Source organism: Leuciscus leuciscus, assembly GCF_965113295.1.
Source record: "Leuciscus leuciscus genome assembly, chromosome: 23".
NCBI lineage: Eukaryota > Metazoa > Chordata > Actinopteri > Cypriniformes > Leuciscidae > Leuciscus > Leuciscus leuciscus.
In genome coordinates, this window is record NC_138747.1 from 31869506 (window position 1) to 31892224 (window position 22719).

Sequence of the window (22719 nt, forward strand, 5' to 3'; positions counted from 1 at the left end):
AGAGGACATTATATTTGAGTGAATTCCTCTGACATCACACATGTCACATGTCACACCTGGGTGTCCTGTAAAGAGCACATTCAGGGCTTTTCCGAGACACCAAATGTTTGGAGGTTTCACCATGAAAACAACTTCTCCTTTGTCTTTAAAAATGCCTGACATTAATTTAGTGATCAAATGTAGTACTCTTATGGAAATATGATAATATATTGTAATTATAATTTAAATCTGACTACTTTTCAAATTGTATTTTCATAAACCAACATCTCAGGAAAACGTTATGGGGTTTCAAATCAAAAAATGACTTTCTGTTCCTGAACAGGGCATTGATTTCATACACGTCCACTGTAGAGGACATCAGGATGTTTATCAGGCATTCTGGGAGACAGAACAAGTGAATATGGAAATAAATTATACATCAATATTCCTTTGAAATATTAGATATTATTATTAAAATGTTGCTATTACTCCTCTTTTATCATTAAATGTTGCTACAAGAACACATTAATGTGCACATTAGATACAGTGTATAGATACATTGCACTGAATGGGAATATTAATTTATGGCAATTTTACCCACATATTGCATATAAAGTAAAATGGTGTATCAATTAATTCCGTTATATCTTTCATAACATAGTTGAGAATCATCTTTATACAAATTTTGGTTAAAAAAAATCCTGAAACCACAAAATCTATTTCCCAATAAAAATCCCATTGTTTTTGCCTATACATATAATTTCATGTCATTTTATTTTTCAAACAACTGAGCCCTGGTGTAGAAGTGGAGAAGCAAGTCAGACGAGAATGGGGCGGGGCTACACGTGTCGCTCCGCCCACAACTAGTCTCATTGGCCAAGAAATGACGTCAATACTTTGAATGCATATTCACCTTATTCACCAAAATTTTAAAGAAAAGCAGTGAAATAAATAAATAGTTAAGAATAAACTAAATAAATTGGAAAGTGAGGATGTGATGCCGATCACTGTGTCTTTAACCAGAACTATTGTTACTGAAAACATAAAAACATGAAACATAATAACAGCATTCAATCTTCGTCCTTCAGTTCCTCAGCTAAAATGAAATGAAAACCGCCAGTAGGTGGCAGCAAATCTTAACGAGTTAATCATTGAATCATTCAGTCAATCGATTCGTTGAAAACGGCTGATTCATTCAGAGACAAAGCAGAAGTGAGTGAGAGAGTCGAGGAGTCATTCATTAGAACGATTCGTTCAAAAAGGATTCCTTCAGTAGGCCGAACACAACAAACTGTGTTGCTCTCATTACTTATGTATTACTCATTACTTATTATTGTTGCTTATTATGAGTGAGTAATGTAAGGTTGTTTACTGTGATTTTTACCCTGTTTGGAGGTTCAATTTTAAAATAAAAGGGAAACAAGAGGGTCTTGGTAAATTGAGCCTTTATTGATTTAGCTCAGTGGTTCTCAACCTCTCCTGCAGGGACCCCCCCCCCCCCCCCCCCTATTTTTTCACATGTGTTTTATCTTAATAAGGGGATATAAAGAGACATTATGAGAATAGTAGGCTATAAGGTTTTTAAATATTTCTGCTTCAAACTGTTTTTAATAATTATGTAATAGCTAATTGATAGTCCTACTTTAGTTTAAGCTTTATAAGGCCTATAGACATGTGACGGTATCAAGCTTTTATTGTGGTACGATCTCAGAAAAAAGGTACAGAAGCTGTCACTGCGGCGCTAGACAGGTAAAAGGTGCACATTTATACCTAAAGAGTGCATATTAGTACCTCATAGGTACATATTGGTATCAAAAGTGTACATTTTACAACCTGAATGGTACATATTAGAATCATTTTAAAGGGTACCGTCGCAGTGACAGCGTTTCTGCCATCTTTTCTGAGAGTGAAGCTTATATGGTGTGGCTTTCATTGAATTAGGTTAGAATAAAGTGTTGTCTGTGTAGTAAATGGGATGCTATAGACAAGGTTGTCCAGTAGAGGATATTACAGTCCGCCTAACAGGTTTAATAACACTGACAATAAAAATAACTCTGAACCTTTAAATATACAATTAAACAATACACAACATTTTTTATAAAGTAAGCAAATGTTTAAAACAGATTAAAGTGCCAAAGAACTATAAAGAACAATAGGTAAGTTAACACTTTATAATAAGGTGGTCCCATTGGTTAAGAATTAGTTAATGAATTAATTAGGCTAATATTAACTAACAATGAGCAATAGCTACATTTAATACAGTAGTTATTCTTTGTTAATGAATGTTAATTAATTAATAAAAAAAATACATGTGTTCATGATTAGTTCATGTTAGCCGACAAACAGCGCCATCTGCTGTCAGAGAGAGAAAGTGCATCTTCATTCAGCGCGTCTCATTCACTCGTTCAGTGTTATTTATTTAATTAAATAATCGCATTTTAAAGTTTAATAATCATATTAGGCTCTATCTAGGGGTTATCTACACTTCAACGACTTCTGTGAATCTCTGAAACCGAGTCTCAGTGGCCATAACGAACGACGGTAACGTTATGCTTCCAACAAAAACACGGTTTGTGCTGTTATAAGTTATTAATTTGTTTGTTCTGAGAATTGACATTACTTTTTTCCCCCTCCCTGGAATTCCTACATAACTTGTAATATTCTAAAACAACATTCGGACGCAATAAATACTACAATAAGTAAATTCTAAGATGATATGCATTTGTCGTGTGTACTAAAGTCTGTCACTCATCATTAGAGCATTACAACACATTACAATTCTGACAAAAGTGTGTCTGTGTTTGTGTTCAGCGATTAGGATATAAAGCTTAACATTTTTTTTATCATAAACTAGCATTAATACCTACAGTTAAATGTAAGGCCAGAAACCGCTACTGATACTTACATTTCCAGTCTTGTTTCCTCGATCGGAACTCATTTCTTCTCCTGCTCTGTTAAAAAGCGCCGGAACTTTATACATGTTTTATATCTACTGTAAAATCTTTCTGCTGCTCGTGATTTAAACATTAAAAAAATGCCAAAACAATATCGGTCACTTGATATGATTCAAATAATGTTGTTGAGTGAATATTTGTATTATTTTACATTAAACATTGTAATGGCATTAAGAGCATTATATGTGACAGGTCTTTTGGAGAACTGTAGGAAGCATTTTTTTAATGGCAATATTCCATGTCCACAAATGTAAATTTTCCTGTAAAATGTATTTCGACTCAATTCGATTGTCAATGAAGAAAAAATCAGTTAAAACTTTGAAAATTTACAAATGTTACAATGTCTTTATGTAGATCTACATTAGTGTGCAACTCTCCCCCTAGTGTGCAACTCTCCCCCCTAGTGTGCAACTCTCCCCCCTAGTGTGCCACTCTCCCCCCTAGTGTGCCACTCTCCCCCCTAGTGTGCAACTCTCCCCCCTAGTGTGCAACTCTCCCCCCTAGTGTGCAACTCTCCCCCCTAGTGTGCCACTCTCCCCCCTAGTGTGCCACTCTCCCCCCTAGTGTGCAACTCTCCCCCCTAGTGTGCAACTCTCCCCCCTAGTGTGCCACTCTCCCCCCTAGTGTGCCACTCTCCCCCCTAGTGTGCAACTCTCCCCCTAGTGTGCCACTCTCCCCCCTAGTGTGCAACTCTCCCCCCTAGTGTGCCACTCTCCCCCCTAGTGTGCAACTCTCCCCCCTAGTGTGCCACTCTCCCCCTAGTGTGCAACTCTCCCCCCTAGTGTGCCACTCTCCCCCCTAGTGTGCCACTCTCCCCCCTAGTGTGCAACTCTCCCCCCTAGTGTGCCACTCTCCCCCTAGTGTGCAACTCTCCCCCCTAGTGTGCCACTCTCCCCCCTAGTGTGCCACTCTCCCCCCTAGTGTGCAACTCTCCCCCCTAGTGTGCCACTCTCCCCCCTAGTGTGCAATTCTCCCCCTAGTGTGCAACTCTCCCCCTAGTGTGCAACTCTCCCCCCTAGTGTGCAACTCTCCCCTCTAGTGTGCAACTCTCCCCCCTAGTGTGCAACTCTCCCCCCTAGTGTGCCACTCTCCCCCCTAGTGTGCCACTCTCCCCCCTAGTGTGCAACTCTCCCCCCTAGTGTGCAACTCTCCCCCCTAGTGTGCAACTCTCCCCCCTAGTGTGCCACTCTCCCCCCTAGTGTGCAACTCTCCCCTCTAGTGTGCAACTCTCCCCCTAGTGTGCAACTCTCCCCCCTAGTGTGCAACTCTCCCCCCTAGTGTGCAACTCTCCCCCCTAGTGTGCAACTCTCCCCCCTAGTGTGCCACTCTCCCCCCTAGTGTGCCACTCTCCCCCCTAGTGTGCAATTCTCCCCCTAGTGTGCAACTCTCCCCCTAGTGTGCAACTCTCCCCCCTAGTGTGCAACTCTCCCCTCTAGTGTGCAACTCTCCCCCCTAGTGTGCAACTCTCCCCCCTAGTGTGCCACTCTCCCCCCTAGTGTGCAATTCTCCCCCTAGTGTGCAACTCTCCCCCTAGTGTGCAACTCTCCCCCCTAGTGTGCAACTCTCCCCCCTAGTGTGCCACTCTCCCCCCTAGTGTGCCACTCTCCCCCTAGTGTGCAACTCTCCCCCTAGTGTGCCACTCTCCCCCCTAGTGTGCAACTCTCCCCCTAGTGTGCAACTCTCCCCTAGTGTGCAACTCTCCCCCCTAGTGTGCAACTCTCCCCCTAGTGTGCAACTCTCCCCCCTAGTGTGCAACTCTCCCCCTAGTGTGCAACTCTCCCCCTAGTGTGCAACTCTCCCCCTTAGTGTGCAACTCTCCCCCTAGTGTGCAACTCTCCCCCTTAGTGTGCAACTCTCCCCCTAGTGTGCAACTCTCCCCCCTAGTGTGCAACTCTCCCCCCTAGTGTGCAACTCTCCCCCCTAGTGTGCCATCTCATAATTATGGTAATTTCAACATGTCGTGAACAAAGTTAATTTAATTTGAAAGCTCTGTCATCACTAGATCTGATTTTAGAGCATGAAGAATAATCTAATAAAAATAAAAAAACCACATATTTATAAATGAAAGCATTTTATTTGAGTAAGAAGGGAATGAATAGAAATCGGTGTGGACAGCTTCTGGTCGTTTGGTTTGGCGTGAGACATGATCCCGACCCGATCACTGATGTTAGCAGTTCCTGGGTTACAGATCAGTGAGCTTTAGGGGCCGGTTCATTTGTTTCTCAGAGGAATCAGACGCTGGATGAGGGAGAAGAGTGGAATGCACCATTACACCTGCTAATGATAATGTTTCACACTGAAAACAAAGAGGAATATGCCATTCTTTCATCACAGGCCAACAAATGCTCAAATCTTCCTCATCATCATCATCATCATCACGTACGAGACACCACAGGCACTGAAGCCGCTCACTACAGTCACAGACACATTTAGACACACACACACACACACACACACACACACACACACACACACACACACACACACACACACACGGCTACAGTTGAATATTCAGTTTGTGGTAGAGAAGCACTCTTGCTGGTCCCAGGCTGCAGTGCATCATGGGAATGAAGCGCTCATTCTGTGAAGAACGGATGGTCCAAAGCGTTCAGCGCAGAGATTCGCTTCAGCGGGTCGAACGTCAGCATTTCCTGAGGAGGTCAAAGGTCACAAGATGATCTGAGCTGTTAAAAACACTCAAACATTCAGATCAGAGCCGCTTCAGCTTCACTCGTGTACAGTCAGTTATTATCAGGGTTATTATCCTCAAACACAACTATTAGAAAAATTTCTGTTCATTCAAATAAAGATGATATAAAACAAAGTAGTAAATATTAGTGGAGAAATTAAATGAAAATTAGAAATGTTGCCTTATAAACTGAAATAGGTTTAAGTTAAAGCACTCAAAATATTAACTGGAAATAAATAAAACTAAAACTGAAATAAAAAAGCATAACTATCAATGAAAATGATAAATGACGTCTTGCAACCAGATGGAATAAAATAAGTTAATTTTTAAATATATATATTTTTTATTTCAGCATGAAGTTATTGTTTTTTTTATTTGTGTGTGTGTGTGTGTGTGTGTGTACAGTTTGGACACATTTTAATATTTTTAATGTTTTTGAAAGAAGTCTCTTATGCTCATCAAGCCTGCATTTTTCTTATTAAAAACACAGAAAAAACTGTAATATTGTAATATATGTTTCAAATAATGGTTTTCTGTTTTAATATACTTAAAAAAAAAAATGTATTCCTGTGATCAAAGCTGAATTTTTTAGCATCATTACTCCAGTCTTCAGTGTCACATGATCCTTCAGAAACATTTGTGCTGCTTAGTATTTTTTATGCTTAATATTAAAAGTCTTTACAATCCCTTTTTATCAATTTAACACATCCTTGCTGAAAAGTATTCATTTCTTTCAATAAAGAAAAAATTACTGACCCCAAACTTGAATGGTAGTGTTTAATGTTACAAAGGATTTCTATTTTAAATAAATGCTGTTCTTTTTAAAACTTTTTATTCATCAAATAATCCTGAAAAAAGTATCACAGGTTATAGAAAAATATTAAGCAGCATATTAGATTTATTTTTTATTATTATAATAATATTTCACAATATATATATTTTTATCAAATAAAAGCAGGCTTGATTAGCGTAAGAGACTTAAATGTTAATTAAATAGTAATGTGTCCAAACTTTTGACCGGTACTGTATATATGATAATTTCTTCACCTCTAAAAAAAAAAAAAAGCTAATTTACTTCGTTTTCTGTTTTTACTATGGTAAAACCAGAGCCCGTCTACGGAGAGCCTGGCCATTAAGTCCTATTGTACCGAATTGTGGTTGTAGTTCCACCAGAGTTCCACTGGGGGCGATCGCCCATGAGTGCAGAATGAATGGGAATCTATGGGGCTAGACGGCTAAATGTGTCTCTTTCACCCGATTGCCGTTGAGAAATCTCAGATTTGATTGTAGGTTTTGCAAGTTCACAGCTGTGTTGTGTGTTTACCTGTGTCAGCTGTGTTGTGTGTTTACCTGTGTCAGCTGTGTTGTGTGTTTACCTGTGTCAGCTGTGTTGTGTGTTTACCTGTGTCAGCTGTGTTGTGTGTTTACCTGTGTCGGCTGTGTTGTGTGTTTACCTGTGTCGGCTGTGTTGTGTGGTTACCTGTGTCAGCTGTGTTGTGTGTTTACCTGTGTCAGCTGTGTTGTGTGTTTACCTGTGTCAGCTGTGTTGTGTGTTTACCTGTGTCAGCTGTGTTGTGTGTTTACCTGTGTAGGCTGTGTTGTGTGTTTACCTGTGTCAGCTGTGTTGTGTGTTTACCTGTGTCAGCTGTGTTGTGTGTTTACCTGTGTCAGCTGTGTTGTGTAGTTACCTGTGTCAGCTGTGTTGTGTAGTTACCTGTGTCAGCTGTGTTGTGTGTTTACCTGTGTCAGCTGTGTTGTGTGTTTACCTGTGTCAGCTGTGTTGTGTGTTTACCTGTGTCAGCTGTGTTGTGTAGTTACCTGTGTCAGCTGTGTTGTGTTTACCTGTGTCAGCTGTGTTGTGTAGTTACCTGTGTCAGCTGTGTTGTGTGTTTACCTGTGTCAGCTGTGTTGTGTGTCAGCTGTGTTGTGTGTTTACCTGTGTCAGCTGTGTTGTGTGTCAGCTGTGTTGTGTAGTTACCTGTGTCAGCTGTGTTGTGTGTTTACCTGTGTCAGCTGTGTTGTGTGTTTACCTGTGTCAGCTGTGTTGTGTAGTTACCTGTGTCAGCTGTGTTGTGTGTCAGCTGTGTTGTGTGTTTACCTGTGTCAGCTGTGTTGTGTAGTTACCTGTGTCAGCTGTGTTGTGTGTTTACCTGTGTCAGCTGTGTTGTGTGTTTACCTGTGTCGGCTGTGTAGTGTGTTTACCTGTGTCAGCTGTGTTGTGTGTTTACCTGTGTCAGCTGTGTTGTGTGTTTACCTGTGTCAGCTGTGTTGTGTGTTTACCTGTGTCAGCTGTGTTGTGTGTTTACCTGTATAGGCTGTGTTGTGTGTTTACCTGTGTCAGCTGTGTTGTGTGTTTACCTGTGTCAGCTGTGTTGTGTGTTTACCTGTGTCAGCTGTGTTGTGTAGTTACCTGTGTCAGCTGTGTTGTGTATTTACCTGTGTCAGCTGTGTTGTGTGTTTACCTGTGTCAGCTGTGTTGTGTGTTTACCTGTGTCAGCTGTGTTGTGTGTTTACCTGTGTCAGCTGTGTTGTGTAGTTACCTGTGTCAGCTGTGTTGTGTTTACCTGTGTCAGCTGTGTTGTGTAGTTACCTGTGTCAGCTGTGTTGTGTGTTTACCTGTGTCAGCTGTGTTGTGTGTCAGCTGTGTTGTGTGTTTACCTGTGTCAGCTGTGTTGTGTGTCAGCTGTGTTGTGTAGTTACCTGTGTCAGCTGTGTTGTGTGTTTACCTGTGTCAGCTGTGTTGTGTGTTTACCTGTGTCAGCTGTGTTGTGTAGTTACCTGTGTCAGCTGTGTTGTGTGTCAGCTGTGTTGTGTGTTTACCTGTGTCAGCTGTGTTGTGTGTTTACCTGTGTCAGCTGTGTTGTGTAGTTACCTGTGTCAGCTGTGTTGTGTGTCGGCTGTGTTGTGTATTTACCTGTGTCAGCTGTGTTGTGTTTACCTGTGTCAGCTGTGTTGTGTGTTTACCTGTGTCAGCTGTGTTGTGTGTTTACCTGTGTCAGCTGTGTTGTGTATTTACCCGTGTCAGCTGTGTTGTGTGTTTACCTGTGTCAGCTGTGTTGTGTGTTTACCTGTGTCAGCTGTGTTGTGTGTTTACCTGTGTCAGCTGTGTTGTGTGTTTACCTGTGTCAGCTGTGTTGTGTGTTTACCTGTGTCAGCTGTGTTGTGTAACTTACCTGTGTCAGCTGTGTTGTCGACGCCTCGAGAGAAAAGAAAGTGCAGAGCGCGAAAGCACCAAAGTGACTGAAGGATTGCCGTACATCAGTATCTCTGGTCGTACGATGTGTATGACGTCATTGACATTTTAAAAGACTTTTTAAAGCAAATAAGTGACTCTAAAAAATCTAACACTCAGCAATGTGTAATTTCTTTGCATCTCCTTTCGAATACAACATTCAAATTACTAGACAAAAAATTATATCCTGAGAAAAGTGGATTTTGAGGGGTATAGACCTCCATTCATTCTGCACTCGTCCTGTGAGCGCCCTCATATGGAACCAGAGTGGAACTGCAACCAGTTTAGAAGCCGGAAGTTTACTGAGAGTGGAAGTTCTCCCCTTATTAGACATTCTCTGGTAAAACTAGCTGTATGTGAAGGGATATTGACTGTTAACGTACCAATAAGAGCTCCGCCCCCTTCTCGCTGATCTCGGGAACACAGTCTGTGATTGGCTGAGGGTTTTGAGGGCTGAAGTTCTGACGGGACAGAGTGACATCATTCGGCCACTCCTCTTCAGACGGCAGGCCGATCACCCTGTCAATCAACACGACTCGTTATTAATCATGTGTTGTGTGTTCAGCGTCTCTCTAACACAAGTGTGTGTTATTACTCACGCAAAAATCTTCCCCAGCTGATCCACCTCTGAATCTCCACAGAAGAGCGGTCTGAAAGATCACAGAAATCACGACTAATGAACGAACTCATCGACAGACAGGGTTAGACAAAACGAGCACTAGAAAGGTCAACATTAAAGGTCATTAAGCAATGCTGCATAAACACATTCATAAAGTAGTTGTATGTGTTTAAGTGAATGAAACAGGCAGCGGTTCACATTCGATGAGGAACAAGGGAAAGTACAAGTTTAAAAATACTCAACAAGGCATGATATATTCAATAAAGAAATATGCATTTGCTACCAATACAGTTGTGGTCAGAATTAATGGCACCCCTGGTAAATATGATCAAAAATGGCTGTAAAAAATAAATCTGCATTGTTTATCCTTTTGATCTTTCATTAAAAAAATTGGCAAAAATCGAACCTTTCATTGAAGTAAAAGAATTGAAAGTGGGAAGGAAATCACGAGTAAAATATCTCTGAAGTATATTCCCATTAATATTTACCTTTATTTAACACACCAGGGTGACTAGGAACATGAAATTGTTTAGCTATGACTTCTTGTTTCACAGGAGTTTAAATATGAGGAAACACAAAGGCCTATATTCCCTTAAAGGACAAGTTCGGTATTTTACACTTAAAGCCCTGTTTACAGATCGTATCTGATGAAATAGAACGGTTAAGATTAAAATTTGGACACATGCTCCTGTCCCGAGAATTTTAGGTTTATTTCGCTTTTGTGGACCTATTTTGCCAAACGCGTCACACCCGTGATTCTTCCGTTGAGAGCTTGAATAATAGACACTCCAGCCCAGTTGGTGGCGATAATGCACCTTTGCCAATTGCAAGCAAACCACGGGCATTTCATTGAATACACAGAAGAAGCAGAAGAAGAAGCGGCGGAGTAATACCGTAAAGGTGCTGCGGTCTCACAGCAAGTCAATGGAGTTGGACAAAAACTACGATAAAACCTGTTGGAATGCATCTTTTTCAGCGATTTTTGATGGAACATATCAGTGAACACCCCCTGACCACTCGGTGAGTTTCACGTCTTTGTAAACGAAAGTTTAATGTGTTTTTAGGACGGAATCTTCCAGTGCATATAGACAACCATTGTGGGGGTGGGGGTCTGTTATCTTGGCAAAAGGAGGTTGCAAAAAGTATTTAATAACAGGGAGCCAATAATTGTGGCCAGCGTCTTTCGGTGAAAAGCATTTATATCATAATGCGATTTACCCCCCACTTTCAATTCTTTTACTTCAACGAAAGGTTTGATTTTTGTGAATTTTTTGAATGAAAGATTAAAAGTATAAACAATGCAGATTTATTTTTTACAGCCATTTTTGATCATATTTACCAGGAGTGCCATTAATTCTGACCACAACTGTATATCAATAGATATGCAGAATTAGAGATTGAGCAAAATTAGATTTTGTTGATACAATAGTAATGTGTTCAAAGAAATCAAAAACTGAATTATTGTGCCGATTCTAATAAAACACACTCGAACACTCTCTCTCTCACACACACACACACGCGTGCACTCACTCACTCACGCACATACACACACACTCACTCACTCACTCATGCGCACACAAACACACACTCAGTCACTCATGCGCACACAAACACACACTCACTCACTTACGCACACACACACTCACTCTCACTCACACTCACTCACTCATGCGCACACAAACACACACTCACTCACGCACACACACACTCACTCACACTCACTCACTCACACACACACTCACTCACTCATGCGCACACAAACACACACTCACTCACTTACGCACACACACACTCACTCACACTCACTCACTCATGCGCACACAAACACACACTCACTCACTTACGCACACACACACACACACACACTCACACTCACTCACTCACTCACACACACACACACTCACACACTCACACACACACTCACACACACACACTCACACACACACTCACACACACACACACACACACTCACACACACACTCACACTCACACACACACTCACACTCACACACACTCACACACACTCACTCACTCACACTCACTCACTCACACACACACACACTCACTCGCACACATACACACACTCACTCACTTACGCACACACACTCACTCACACACTCACTCACACTCACACACTCGCTCGCTCGCTCACTCACACTCACTCACTCATGCGCACACAAACACACACTCACTCACTTACGCACACACACACACACTCACACTCACTCACTCACTCACACACACACTCACACACTCACTCACACTCACTCACACACACACACACACACACTCACTCGCACACATACACACACTCACTCACTTACGCACACACACTCACTCACACACTCACTCACACACTCACACACACTCACACACTCGCTCGCTCGCTCACTCACTCGCTCACTCACTCACTCACTCACTCACTCTCACAGTCACTCACTCACTCACTCACTCACTCACTCACTCACTCACTCATGCGCACACAAACACACACTCACTCACTTACGCACACACGCTCACACGCTCACTCGCTCACTCACTCACACATAAACACACACACTGCATTACGAGCATCACTGACTCACGTGCGTCTGAACATCTCAGCGAAGATGCAGCCGGTGCTCCAGATGTCCACAGGTGTGGCGTATGTGGTCTGGAGAAGCACTTCAGGAGAGCGATACCACAGCGTCACAACCTGAGTGGAGAAATAACATCAAACATGTGTCTGAGTGTGTGTGAGTGTGTCTGAGTGAGTGTGTGTGAGTGTGTCTGAGTGTGTGTGTGTGTTTGTGTGTTTGAGTGTGTCGGAGAGAGTGTGTGTGCGTATGTGATCTGAAGAAGCACTTCAGGAGAGCGATACCGCAGCATCACAACCTGAGCGGAGGAAACACCATCAAACATGTGTCTGAGTGTGTGTGAGTGAGAGTCTGTGTGTGTGCGTGTGTGTGAGAGTGTATGTGTACGAGCCACGCGTCTCTTACCACCGGTGTGAGCACCATATGACAGCTGTAGATCCGAGCCAAACCGAAGTCGGCCAGTTTCACCTGTCCTCTGCTCGTCACCAGGATGTTCTCCGGCTTCAGATCCCGATGGAGAACCCGATTCGAGTGCAAGAACGCCAAACCACACAGCAACTGCTGCATCAAGTCCTGCAAACACACACACAGTACATCTGATAATAACATCCGGTTACACTTTATTTTACTGTGGCCTTGTTAGAGTGCAATTATTGTCAAGTAACTTTAGTGTGTAGTGTTGCTGTTTGATGATGAAAGCTCCAGTTCTTCTCTATATCAGTGTTAGTGTTCCTGAACTCCTGAAACGCCTCCATTGTAGTCTTGAGTTTCTTCCGGGAACGAACACGTCACAATATTCCTCATTATAATAATTAATACGCAGAATAAAGGGGCGGGGCCTGGTTGAGTTAGTTAGTAGTGTGTTAAACTGGTGGTTATGGTAAGGGGCGGGCAGTGTTGTGCCTGAACGCGTTCATTGAACGATAGTTCATGAACTCGTTCATATTTTGGGCGAACGTGAACTGAACGTACTCTATTACTGCCTGATGAACGTGAACTCGTTCATTCTGGTGTCTGTGAACGGCACGCTCTCTCAGTTTAACTTCGTTCAAAAGGGTGCAAGATTTCTATAGAAATGTATTTGTCCCGTTCGGAACCTCCGTTGTCCCGTTTATTGACGCTGATCTAACCACTGATGTATGACTGAATCTGATACAACAGCAACACTTGATCACGACACCGGTCATCATCCAATCACAGTCCACACTCACGCGCATCAGACCATACGAATAACAAACTCTAAATTGAGAATTAATTATTATTTTGGGACAAATCATTGTTTGATTTGCGCACAGAATCCTCCGCTGTCTGGTCGCTTCGATCCGGACTCGCGCTAACGGCAAATCCCTTTCACTGTCCGACTGGGTTTTGATTTCGGCAAATCAGTTTTAACGAATTCAAACAACGTGATTATTGTGAGTCCAACATACATCCAGCCACGCAAGAAAGCATGAAATCGTCCTGAGGGAATAATACACTGATGTGATTTGCTGCCCAAGAAACATTTCGGATTGTTATTAATGTAAAAAAAATAAAAAATCTGGATTCTTTGATGAATAAAAGGTTCAAAGTAAATTTATCCGAGAAAAAAAACAAAAAAAAAACGTAACATTATAAATGTACTTGCTGAATAAAAATAGGCTATTAATTTCTTTAATTTCTTTAAAAGTAGTGTATAATTACAAAAGCTTTCTATTTCAGATAAATGCTATTATTTTGAACTATGGTTTGTGTGTAATATGACTTTAATCAAAACAAATGTGTTGTCTGAAAACCTTTTAAACACATATTTAAAAAAATACAATACTACAATATCCACGACGACACAACGTTCGATAATGCAACATTATTATCCGCAACGGAACAGATTGAAGCGCGCGTCCGAGTGAAGACAGTGCGGCGTGTGCGCGAACCACACGAGAAAACACTTTATCCGCGCCACTGATCGCAGCGGCAACGAGCACTTTGATCACTTGATTTAAAAAACACATTTCAGTGACATGATGGGTTTTAACTTCATTCAGGAGATTTTAGGTAACTGCACAACTGACAGATGACTTTGAGCGCACCGCCAACGGTGTGCATTTATACAAATAAAACCAGTGTGTGTGTAACCATAGCGACAAAACGACCAACTTTCGGATCCTGCACTTAAGCCTATAATTTTGTTTTTAAACATTTTATTATGTATTTAAAAGTTGCAGAATGGATTCATTTGGAGACTCCGAAATCGGCAGATAGGCAGGCATTTGCTTAGATGAATTTGTGTCTTTGATATCTCTCTGTGTGTGTGTGTGTGTGTGTGTGTGTGTGTGTGTGTGTGTGTGTGTGTGTGTGTGTGTGTGTTTGTTGTTTGATTACAGTATTGTATTTAAGATGGTGTTAGACTAAATAAATGGTCTTTTAAATATCATCTGCATATCTCCGTTGTGTTGACTAAACATCTTTAATTTGATGTTACGATTTCATCTACACATTAAGTATAATTTCAATTGGTTACATATTTCTCATTCTTTAGACAGTTGTTGGAGGAGCAAGGTGGTGTTGGAGGTGTTTGATGTTTTGTCAGATGAACCAGTCAGTACCAGTCATGTCAGTCCTCAACAGTACACAAAAGTTAAGGGAGTCTCAATCCTCTAATAGTGCAGTAACAGCCGTCATGCAATTGCTACACATAGTTGATCTCACCCAGTCTGCAAAAACATTTACAGTGAGCTCACAGTCACACACATGACATGGTTTGTCTCTGTATTGTTCTGCCTGTGTAGTTGAAGTAATACCGTCTAATATGTATTGAATGTAGCCTAAACTGCGGCTGAACCCTAGTATGCTGCTGTTCTTGAATTCATACAAGTTATTGCTTAGCTTCAACACTAGTCTGTTTTTTTTTCCCTTTGGTCTCGACTTGGTCTTGGTCTTGACTTGGTCAGTCTTGGTCTCGATTCCCTCTGGTCTTGGTAGTGTCTTGGTCTCGGTTTAGGCGGTCTTGACTACAAGTCTACCTATCTCTGTGCACTGCAGCACCAAGCGCAACGCAAGTGTGTTTTGCTAGTTTCAGCCCGACGCAGTTTTCATTTCACGTCCTGCGCCACGTTGTTTAAATAGCAAATGCATTGGCGTCGATCTGTGGCCCTTGGGCTGCTGGACTGAGAACGAGTGTGTGTGTTCAGGCGCATTTTTGGAGCGTTGCAGGTTTGAGGAACTGAAACAGACTGAGCCATTGACCAACTGAAACCTGGGCTCAGAAATAAACCTTAAACAAGTTCAGGCAGGTAGACCGTTAGCAAATCTCGTGCAGTCTTTTAGCAAAACTCTAAACACATTCTCACTCACTAAAACACATTTTGCACTGATACATTTGTGTCACAAAACACTAAATAAAAGAGGCAAAAGTTAAACATCTAAAACACAGTTGTGATTGATTGATGTTTTCGATGTAGTGTCTCATGAATAATCTGTAGAGCTTATATTAGCGACCCGTATGTGTCTGATCTGAAAACATTGGCTGATTTTGAGTACAGGTGAAATGGTTTTGAAGCAGTTGTTTGACTTTGCCAGAAGAGTCAATGGTTTTGTGAGTTTAGTTTGAAAATATGGATTTGTGTTTAATGTTGTGAGAAAATGGGTGAAGGTTCATTGCTTCATTTCATTTTTAAAACTTCTCAAACCCTTCTGATGAAGTGATGATGTACAGTGGGTACGGAAAGAATTCAGACCCCCTTAAATTTTTCACTCTTTGTTATATTGCAGCCATTTGCCAAAATCATTTAAGTTCATTTTTTTCCTCATTATTGTACACACAGCACCCCATATTGACAGAAAAACACAGAATTGTTGACATTTTTGCACATTTATTAAAAAAGAAAAACTGAAATATCACATGGTCCTAAGTATTCAGACCCTTTGCTCAGTATTTAGTAGAAGCACCCTTTTGATCTAATACAGCCATGAGTCTTTTTGGGAAAGCTGCAACAAGTTTTTCACACCTGGATTTGGGTATCCTCTGCCATTCCTCCTTGCAGATCCTCTCCAGTTCTGATAGGTTGGATGGTAAACGTTGGTGGACAGCCATTTTCAGGTCTCTCCAGAGATGCTCAATTGGGTTTAAGTCAGGGCTCTGGCTGGGCCATTCAAGAACAGTCACGGAGTTGTTGTGAAGCCACTCCTTCGTTATTTTAGTTGTGTGCTTAGGGTCATTGTCTTGTTGGAAGGTGAACCTTCGGCCCAGTCTGAGGTCCAGAGCACTCTGGAGAAGGTTTTCGTCCAGGATATCCCTGTACTTGGCCGCATTCATCTTTCCCTCGATTGCAACCAGTCGTCCTGTCCCTGCAGCTGAAAAACACCCCCACAGCATGATGCTGCCACCACCATGCTTCACTGTTGAGACTGTATTGGACAGGTGATGAGCAGTGCCTGGTTTTCTCCACACATACCGCTTAGAATTTAGGCCAAAAAGTTCTATCTTGGTCTCATCAGACCAGAGAATCTAATTTATCACCATCTTGGAGTCCTTCAGGTGTGCTTTCATGTGTCTTGCACTGAGGAGAGGCTTCCGTCGGGCCACTCTGCCATAAAGCCCCGACTGGTGGATGGCTGCAGTGATGGTTGACTTACTACAACTTTCTCCCATCTCCCGACTGCATCTCTGGAGCTCAGCCACAGTGATCTTTGGGTTCTTCTTTACCTCTCTCACCAAGGCTCTTCTCCCCCGATAGCTCAATTTGGCCGGACGGCCAGCTCTAGGAAGGGTTCTGGTCGTCCCAAACGTCTTCCATTTAAGGATTATGGAGGCCACTGTGCTCTTAGGAACCTTAATGGCTCGTTTCCACTGAGCAGTACGGTACGGGACAGTACGGTACGGGACAGTACGGTACGGTTCGGGTCTGTTAACCATGATCTGGCTAGCGTTTCCACTGCCAACAGTACCCTTACTTGATAGGCGTGGTTTTTCGATCGACGTCATTTTCGCGCGAAGAAGAACATAGTAAACTACAATCATCTTTATAAATAAACCACAGATTTGAGCTTTAAACAACTACATTCTCGCCTGAAAAACTCTTAAAATTACATTTCGTGACACAGTAACAGTAGTATTATATTAAACTGTATATTAAAAAAAATGGCGCTTCTTATGTTGTCATTCCCCTTGTAGCACGAGATGGTCCTCACTGCAGAACATGAAATCCACGGGGAGGAGTCGGATCTAGATCCAACTCCTCCCACCTTACATATACCTAAACCTACCCATCTCCACCCCTTAATCCCTAAACCCACCCCTAAACCTACCAATCTCCACCCCTTATATCTGGATCCAACTCCGCCCCCCGGATCTCGTGTACTGCATTGAGGTGCTACTGTGTAGCACGCGCAAGTGACGATTCTCTGTCAACCAATCAACGTCCTGCAGTGAGTCTAGCTCCACCTTTTAGTACCGTACCACTGTGCTAGGTACCCCAATGGAAGGGTACCTAAAAAGTGGTACGGTACGGTTCGGCATTTTGGTACCATTCACAACTTTTGATAGTGGAAACGCAAATAAATGCGTACCGTTCCGTACCGTACCGTACCGCTCAGTGGAAATGAGCCATAAGTGCAGCAGAAATTTTTTTGTAACCTTGGCCAGATCTGTGCCTTGCCACAATTCTGTCTCTGAGCTCTTCAGGCAGTTCCTTTGACCTCATGATTCTCATTTGCTCTGACATGCACTGTGAGCTGTAAGGTCTTATATAGACAGGTGTGTGGCTTTCCTAATCAAGTCCAATCAGTATAATCAAACACAGCTGGACTCAAATGAAGGTGTAGAATCATCTCAAGGATGATCAGAAGAAATGGACAGCACCTGAGTTAAATATATGAGTGTCACAGCAAAGGGTCTGAATACTTAGGAATACTGAATACTCTTTTTTAATAAATGTGCAAAAATGTCAACAATTCTGTGTTTTTGTGTCAATATGGGGTGCTGTGTGTACAATAATGAGGAAAAAAAATGAACTTAAATGATTTTAGCCAATGGCTGCAATATAACAAAGAGTGAAAAATGTAAGGGGGTCTGAATACTTTCCGTACCCACTGTATGTTTTGAGACGAATGTTAAAGGACTCGTATCATGAGGAATTCATTTACATGGACGAGTTGGAAACAAACATGGCAGATCAACTCTCAGATAAATCAAAAATATATTACACAGGTCATATGCTGCTGTTGTCATTTTGTTTATCAGGTGTAATAGAATAGGTTAGCATGATTTAATGTTAAAAGTTTGGAGTTGGTAAGATTTTTGAATATTTCTGAAAGAATCTCTTCTGCTCACTAAGGCTACATTTACTTGATCAAAAATACAGTAAAAACAGTGAAATGTTATTGATATTTAAATCATCTGTTTTCTATGTGAATATATAATAAAGTGTAATTTATTCCTGTGATCAAAGCAGAATTTTCAGCATCATTACTCCAGTCTTCAGTGTCACATGATCCTTCAGAAATCATTCTAATATGATGATTTGATGATCAAGAATCATTTATGATTATTATCAATGTTGAAAACAGTTGTGCTGCTTCATATTTAAAGTTCAAAACAACAGAATTTATTTAACATAGAAACTTTTGTAACATCATAAATGTCTTTATTGTGACTTGTGCTGAATAAAATATTTAGAATAAAAATAAATAATCTTACTAACACCGAACCTTTGAATGGTAGTGCACTCCTTCAAACTAGCGCAGTGTTTTCATGCTACTGTTGAATTAAATAATGATTTTTGAAATGAACGGTTAGATCTTCATATTTTACACCACAGGGTTTGACAGAAAAGGTTGGACTGTAGTAGACGACGTCTGAAACTCAAACTTCCTTCACTGTACATCTAACTAATGAAATCCCTGAACCACAAACAAACATTTGCACTTGATCTACATTAGAGGTGAAATATGACACAATGATCATCTGGATCAGCATGACTGGACGAATCTCTAGCGCAGTGTTTGAGCGAGTCTTACTCTGATCTGGTGAATGGGTAATCCTGGCGCCGGCACTTTCTCCAGGAACGTCCTGAGGTCCTGATCCACATGCTCAAACACCAGAGTCACTTTAGTCTCCTGGTCCGTTCTCAGGGTGGCGCACACGTCCATGAGCCTGAACACACACACACACACACAACTACAGATCACACACGTCCATGAGCCTGAACACACACACACACACACACACACACACAACTACAGATCACACACGTCCATGAGCCTGAACACACACACACACACACACACACACACACACACACACAACTACAGATCACACACGTCCATGAGCCTGAACACACACACACACACACACACACACACACACACACACACAACTACAGATCACACACGTCCATGAGCCTGAACACACACACACACACACACACACACACACAAACACACACACACACACACACACAATTACAGATCACACACGTCCATGAGCCTGAACACACACACACACACACAACTACAGATCACACACGTCCATGAACCTGAACACACACACACACACAACTACAGATCACACACGTCCATGAGCCTGAACACACACACACACACACACACACAACTACAGATCACACACGTCCATGAGCCTGAACACACACACACACACAACTACAGATCACACACGTCCATGAGCCTGAACACACACACACACACACACACACACACACACACACACACACACACACACACACACACACACACACACAACTACAGATCACAGACGTCCATGAGCCTGAACACACACACACACACACACACACAACTACAGATCACACACGTCCATGAGCCTGAACACACACACACAACTACAGATCACACACACAACACAACTACAGATCACACACGTCCATGAGCCTGAACACACACACACAACTACAGATCACACACGTCCATGAGCCTGAACACACACACACACACACAACTACAGATCACACACGTCCATGAGCCTGAACACACACACACACACACACACAACTACAGATCACACACGTCCATGAGCCTGAACACACACACACACACAACTACAGATCACACACGTCCATGAGCCTGAACACACACACAAACACACACACAACTACAAATCACACACGTCCATGAGCCTGAACACACACACACACACACACACAACTACAGATCACACACGTCCATGAGCCTGAACACACACAACTACAGATCACACACGTCCATGAGCCTGAACACACACACACACAACTACAGATCACATACGTCCATGAGCCTGAACACACACACACACACACACACAACTACAGATCACACACGTCCATGAGCCTGAACACACACACATACACACAACTACAGATCACACACGTCCATGAGCCTGAACACACACACACACACACACACACACACACACACACAACACAACTACAGATCACACACGTCCATGAGCCTGAACACACACACACAACTACAGATCACACACGTCCATGAGCCTGAACACACACACACACACACAACTACAGATCACACACGTCCATGAGCCTGAACACACACACACACACACACACACACAACTACAAATCACACACGTCCATGAGCCTGAACACACACACACACACACACACAACTACAGATCACACACGTCCATGAGCCTGAACACACACAACTACAGATCACACACGTCCATGAGCCTGAACACACACACACACACACAACTACAGATCACACACGTCCATGAGCCTGAACACACACACACACACACACAACTACAGATCACACACGTCCATGAGCCTGAACACACAACTACAGATCACACACGTCCATGAGCCTGAACACACACACACACAACTACAGATCACATACGTCCATGAGCCTGAACACACACACACACACACACACACACACAACTACAGATCACACACGTCCATGAGCCTGAACACACACACACACACACCTACAGATCACACACGTCCATGAGCCTGAACACACACACACACACACACACACACACACACAACTACAGATCACACACGTCCATGAGCCTGAACACACACACACACACACACACAACTACAAATCACACACGTCCATGAGCCTGAACACACACACACACAACTACAGATCACACACGTCCATGAGCCTGAACACACACAACTACAGATCACACACGTCCATGAGCCTGAACACACACACACACAACTACAGATCACACACGTCCATGAGCCTGAACACACACACACACACACACAACTGGGTCAGTGACGTGCCGCACTGATTTGCACTTCCAGGAGCAATAAATATTATATATTTATATAAAATAGGTTTAAAATTATATATATGCTTTAATCTCACATCATTTGTCCTCTTCACTGTTCATAATTGTGTGAAAAATTCAAAAATAGGTAACTTTTAGACTATTAATGTGGTCAAATGTCATACGGTCAAACGGAATTCACTTAAAGTTATTTAAGACAATTGCATTTAAAATGATTAAAAATGTTTAAAAATCATCAAATTTTTCATTTGGCATATTTATTCAAGTCTTAAGATAAGCATATTAAAGTGTCAGTGAGATAGACCTTAAAGAAATGTCATTAGTATCTAAAACAAATTGTTCCGCAAAGACACATTTTCCCTATGTCATACGGTAAAACAAAGTTTGGAAGCCATTTTGGAACTGAATATTAATGACTTAAGTCATGTGACATGTGATGACATCACTCAGAGGACCCCTGAAGACCAGCCAAGTTTAAAGTAACTTTAAGATTTTGCTCCTAAATTTCAGGTAATTTCACCTTTTCCAAGTGTGTTACCATGTGTCACAGATTTGGGTGTCATATGGTCAAACGTCAAAAAAGGGTTTAATACATTTAAAATTTGAAAAAATATTGATTTACAGGTGAAATATAAAGTTTAAAAGTCAAGGTCAAGGGTAAAGGTGGAAGGAGGTGGCCAAGCAACTGCCTGTTATAATGGACAAAGCATGGAACTGTCATAAGGGCAAACAAAAAATGTCATACGGACAAACGATTTTACCATATGACATGTTGTTATACCATATGACACAGAGCATTTAACTGAATTATTTAGTTATTTCTTAATTGTTTTATCACATATATAGTTTGTACAACTACTATGAATTAATATTAACATATATAATATATTTCTGCCTATTTCAAGCATTTTTACAGATGCCTCTTACAGATTAATTACAGATGCCTCTTTCTAGTAAGGAGAGGGGTGCACGTTTCCGTGCAAAGCTAAGGGCAGATCCTGCAGCTAGAGAGGAGAACCTAGCTAAGAGGAGGGAAAGGTATAACTGTGAGAGTATATGATGTCTGAGCTCTGAAACCTTGGAGAGAGACCGATTGGTACCGTTCAGGTGTAAGCCTGGGGACTTCCTCGAGTGTGAAGGTGGTGTCTACGGACGCCTCCACCTCGGGATGGGGAGCGCTGCTCAAGGGCAGACCGTTCTTCGGCCAGTGGTCAGAACGGGAAAAGCTTCTACACATAAACTGCTTGGAAATTATGGCAGTCGACAACGCGCTTAGGCGTTTTTGTCCTCTGATAAAAGGACACCATGTTTTGGTCTGTTCGGACAACATGTCAGTGGTAGCCTATATAAATTGCCAAGGAGGTATCAGGTCCCGAAACCTCTACAGGTTGATGGAGTGCCTCTT

General features: G+C 42.0%; 1 protein-coding gene and 1 long non-coding RNA gene across 2 annotated transcripts in view; both read right to left on the reverse strand.

Moving 5' to 3' along the window:
* Positions 1 to 4987: 4987 nt before the first annotated feature.
* The window catches only part of cdk4 (cyclin dependent kinase 4), a 30145-nt gene continuing 12413 nt past the window's right edge, over positions 4988 to 22719 (reverse strand). The window contains exons 3-8 of the mRNA XM_082156605.1: positions 19046 to 19181; positions 12455 to 12622; positions 12059 to 12168; positions 9454 to 9504; positions 9238 to 9373; positions 4988 to 5584 (exon numbers count right to left, since the gene is read on the reverse strand). Of these exons, the coding sequence (XP_082012731.1) occupies positions 5510 to 5584; positions 9238 to 9373; positions 9454 to 9504; positions 12059 to 12168; positions 12455 to 12622; positions 19046 to 19181 (676 nt within the window). The 3' untranslated portion in view covers positions 4988 to 5509. The remainder of the gene's footprint in view (positions 5585 to 9237; positions 9374 to 9453; positions 9505 to 12058; positions 12169 to 12454; positions 12623 to 19045; positions 19182 to 22719) is intronic.
* LOC309488377 lies at positions 6007 to 8781 on the reverse strand. Its single transcript, XR_014202099.1, has 2 exons — positions 8281 to 8781; positions 6007 to 8212 (listed from the first exon to the last, which is right to left on the reverse strand). It is a non-coding gene; the product is annotated as an uncharacterized lncRNA (long non-coding RNA).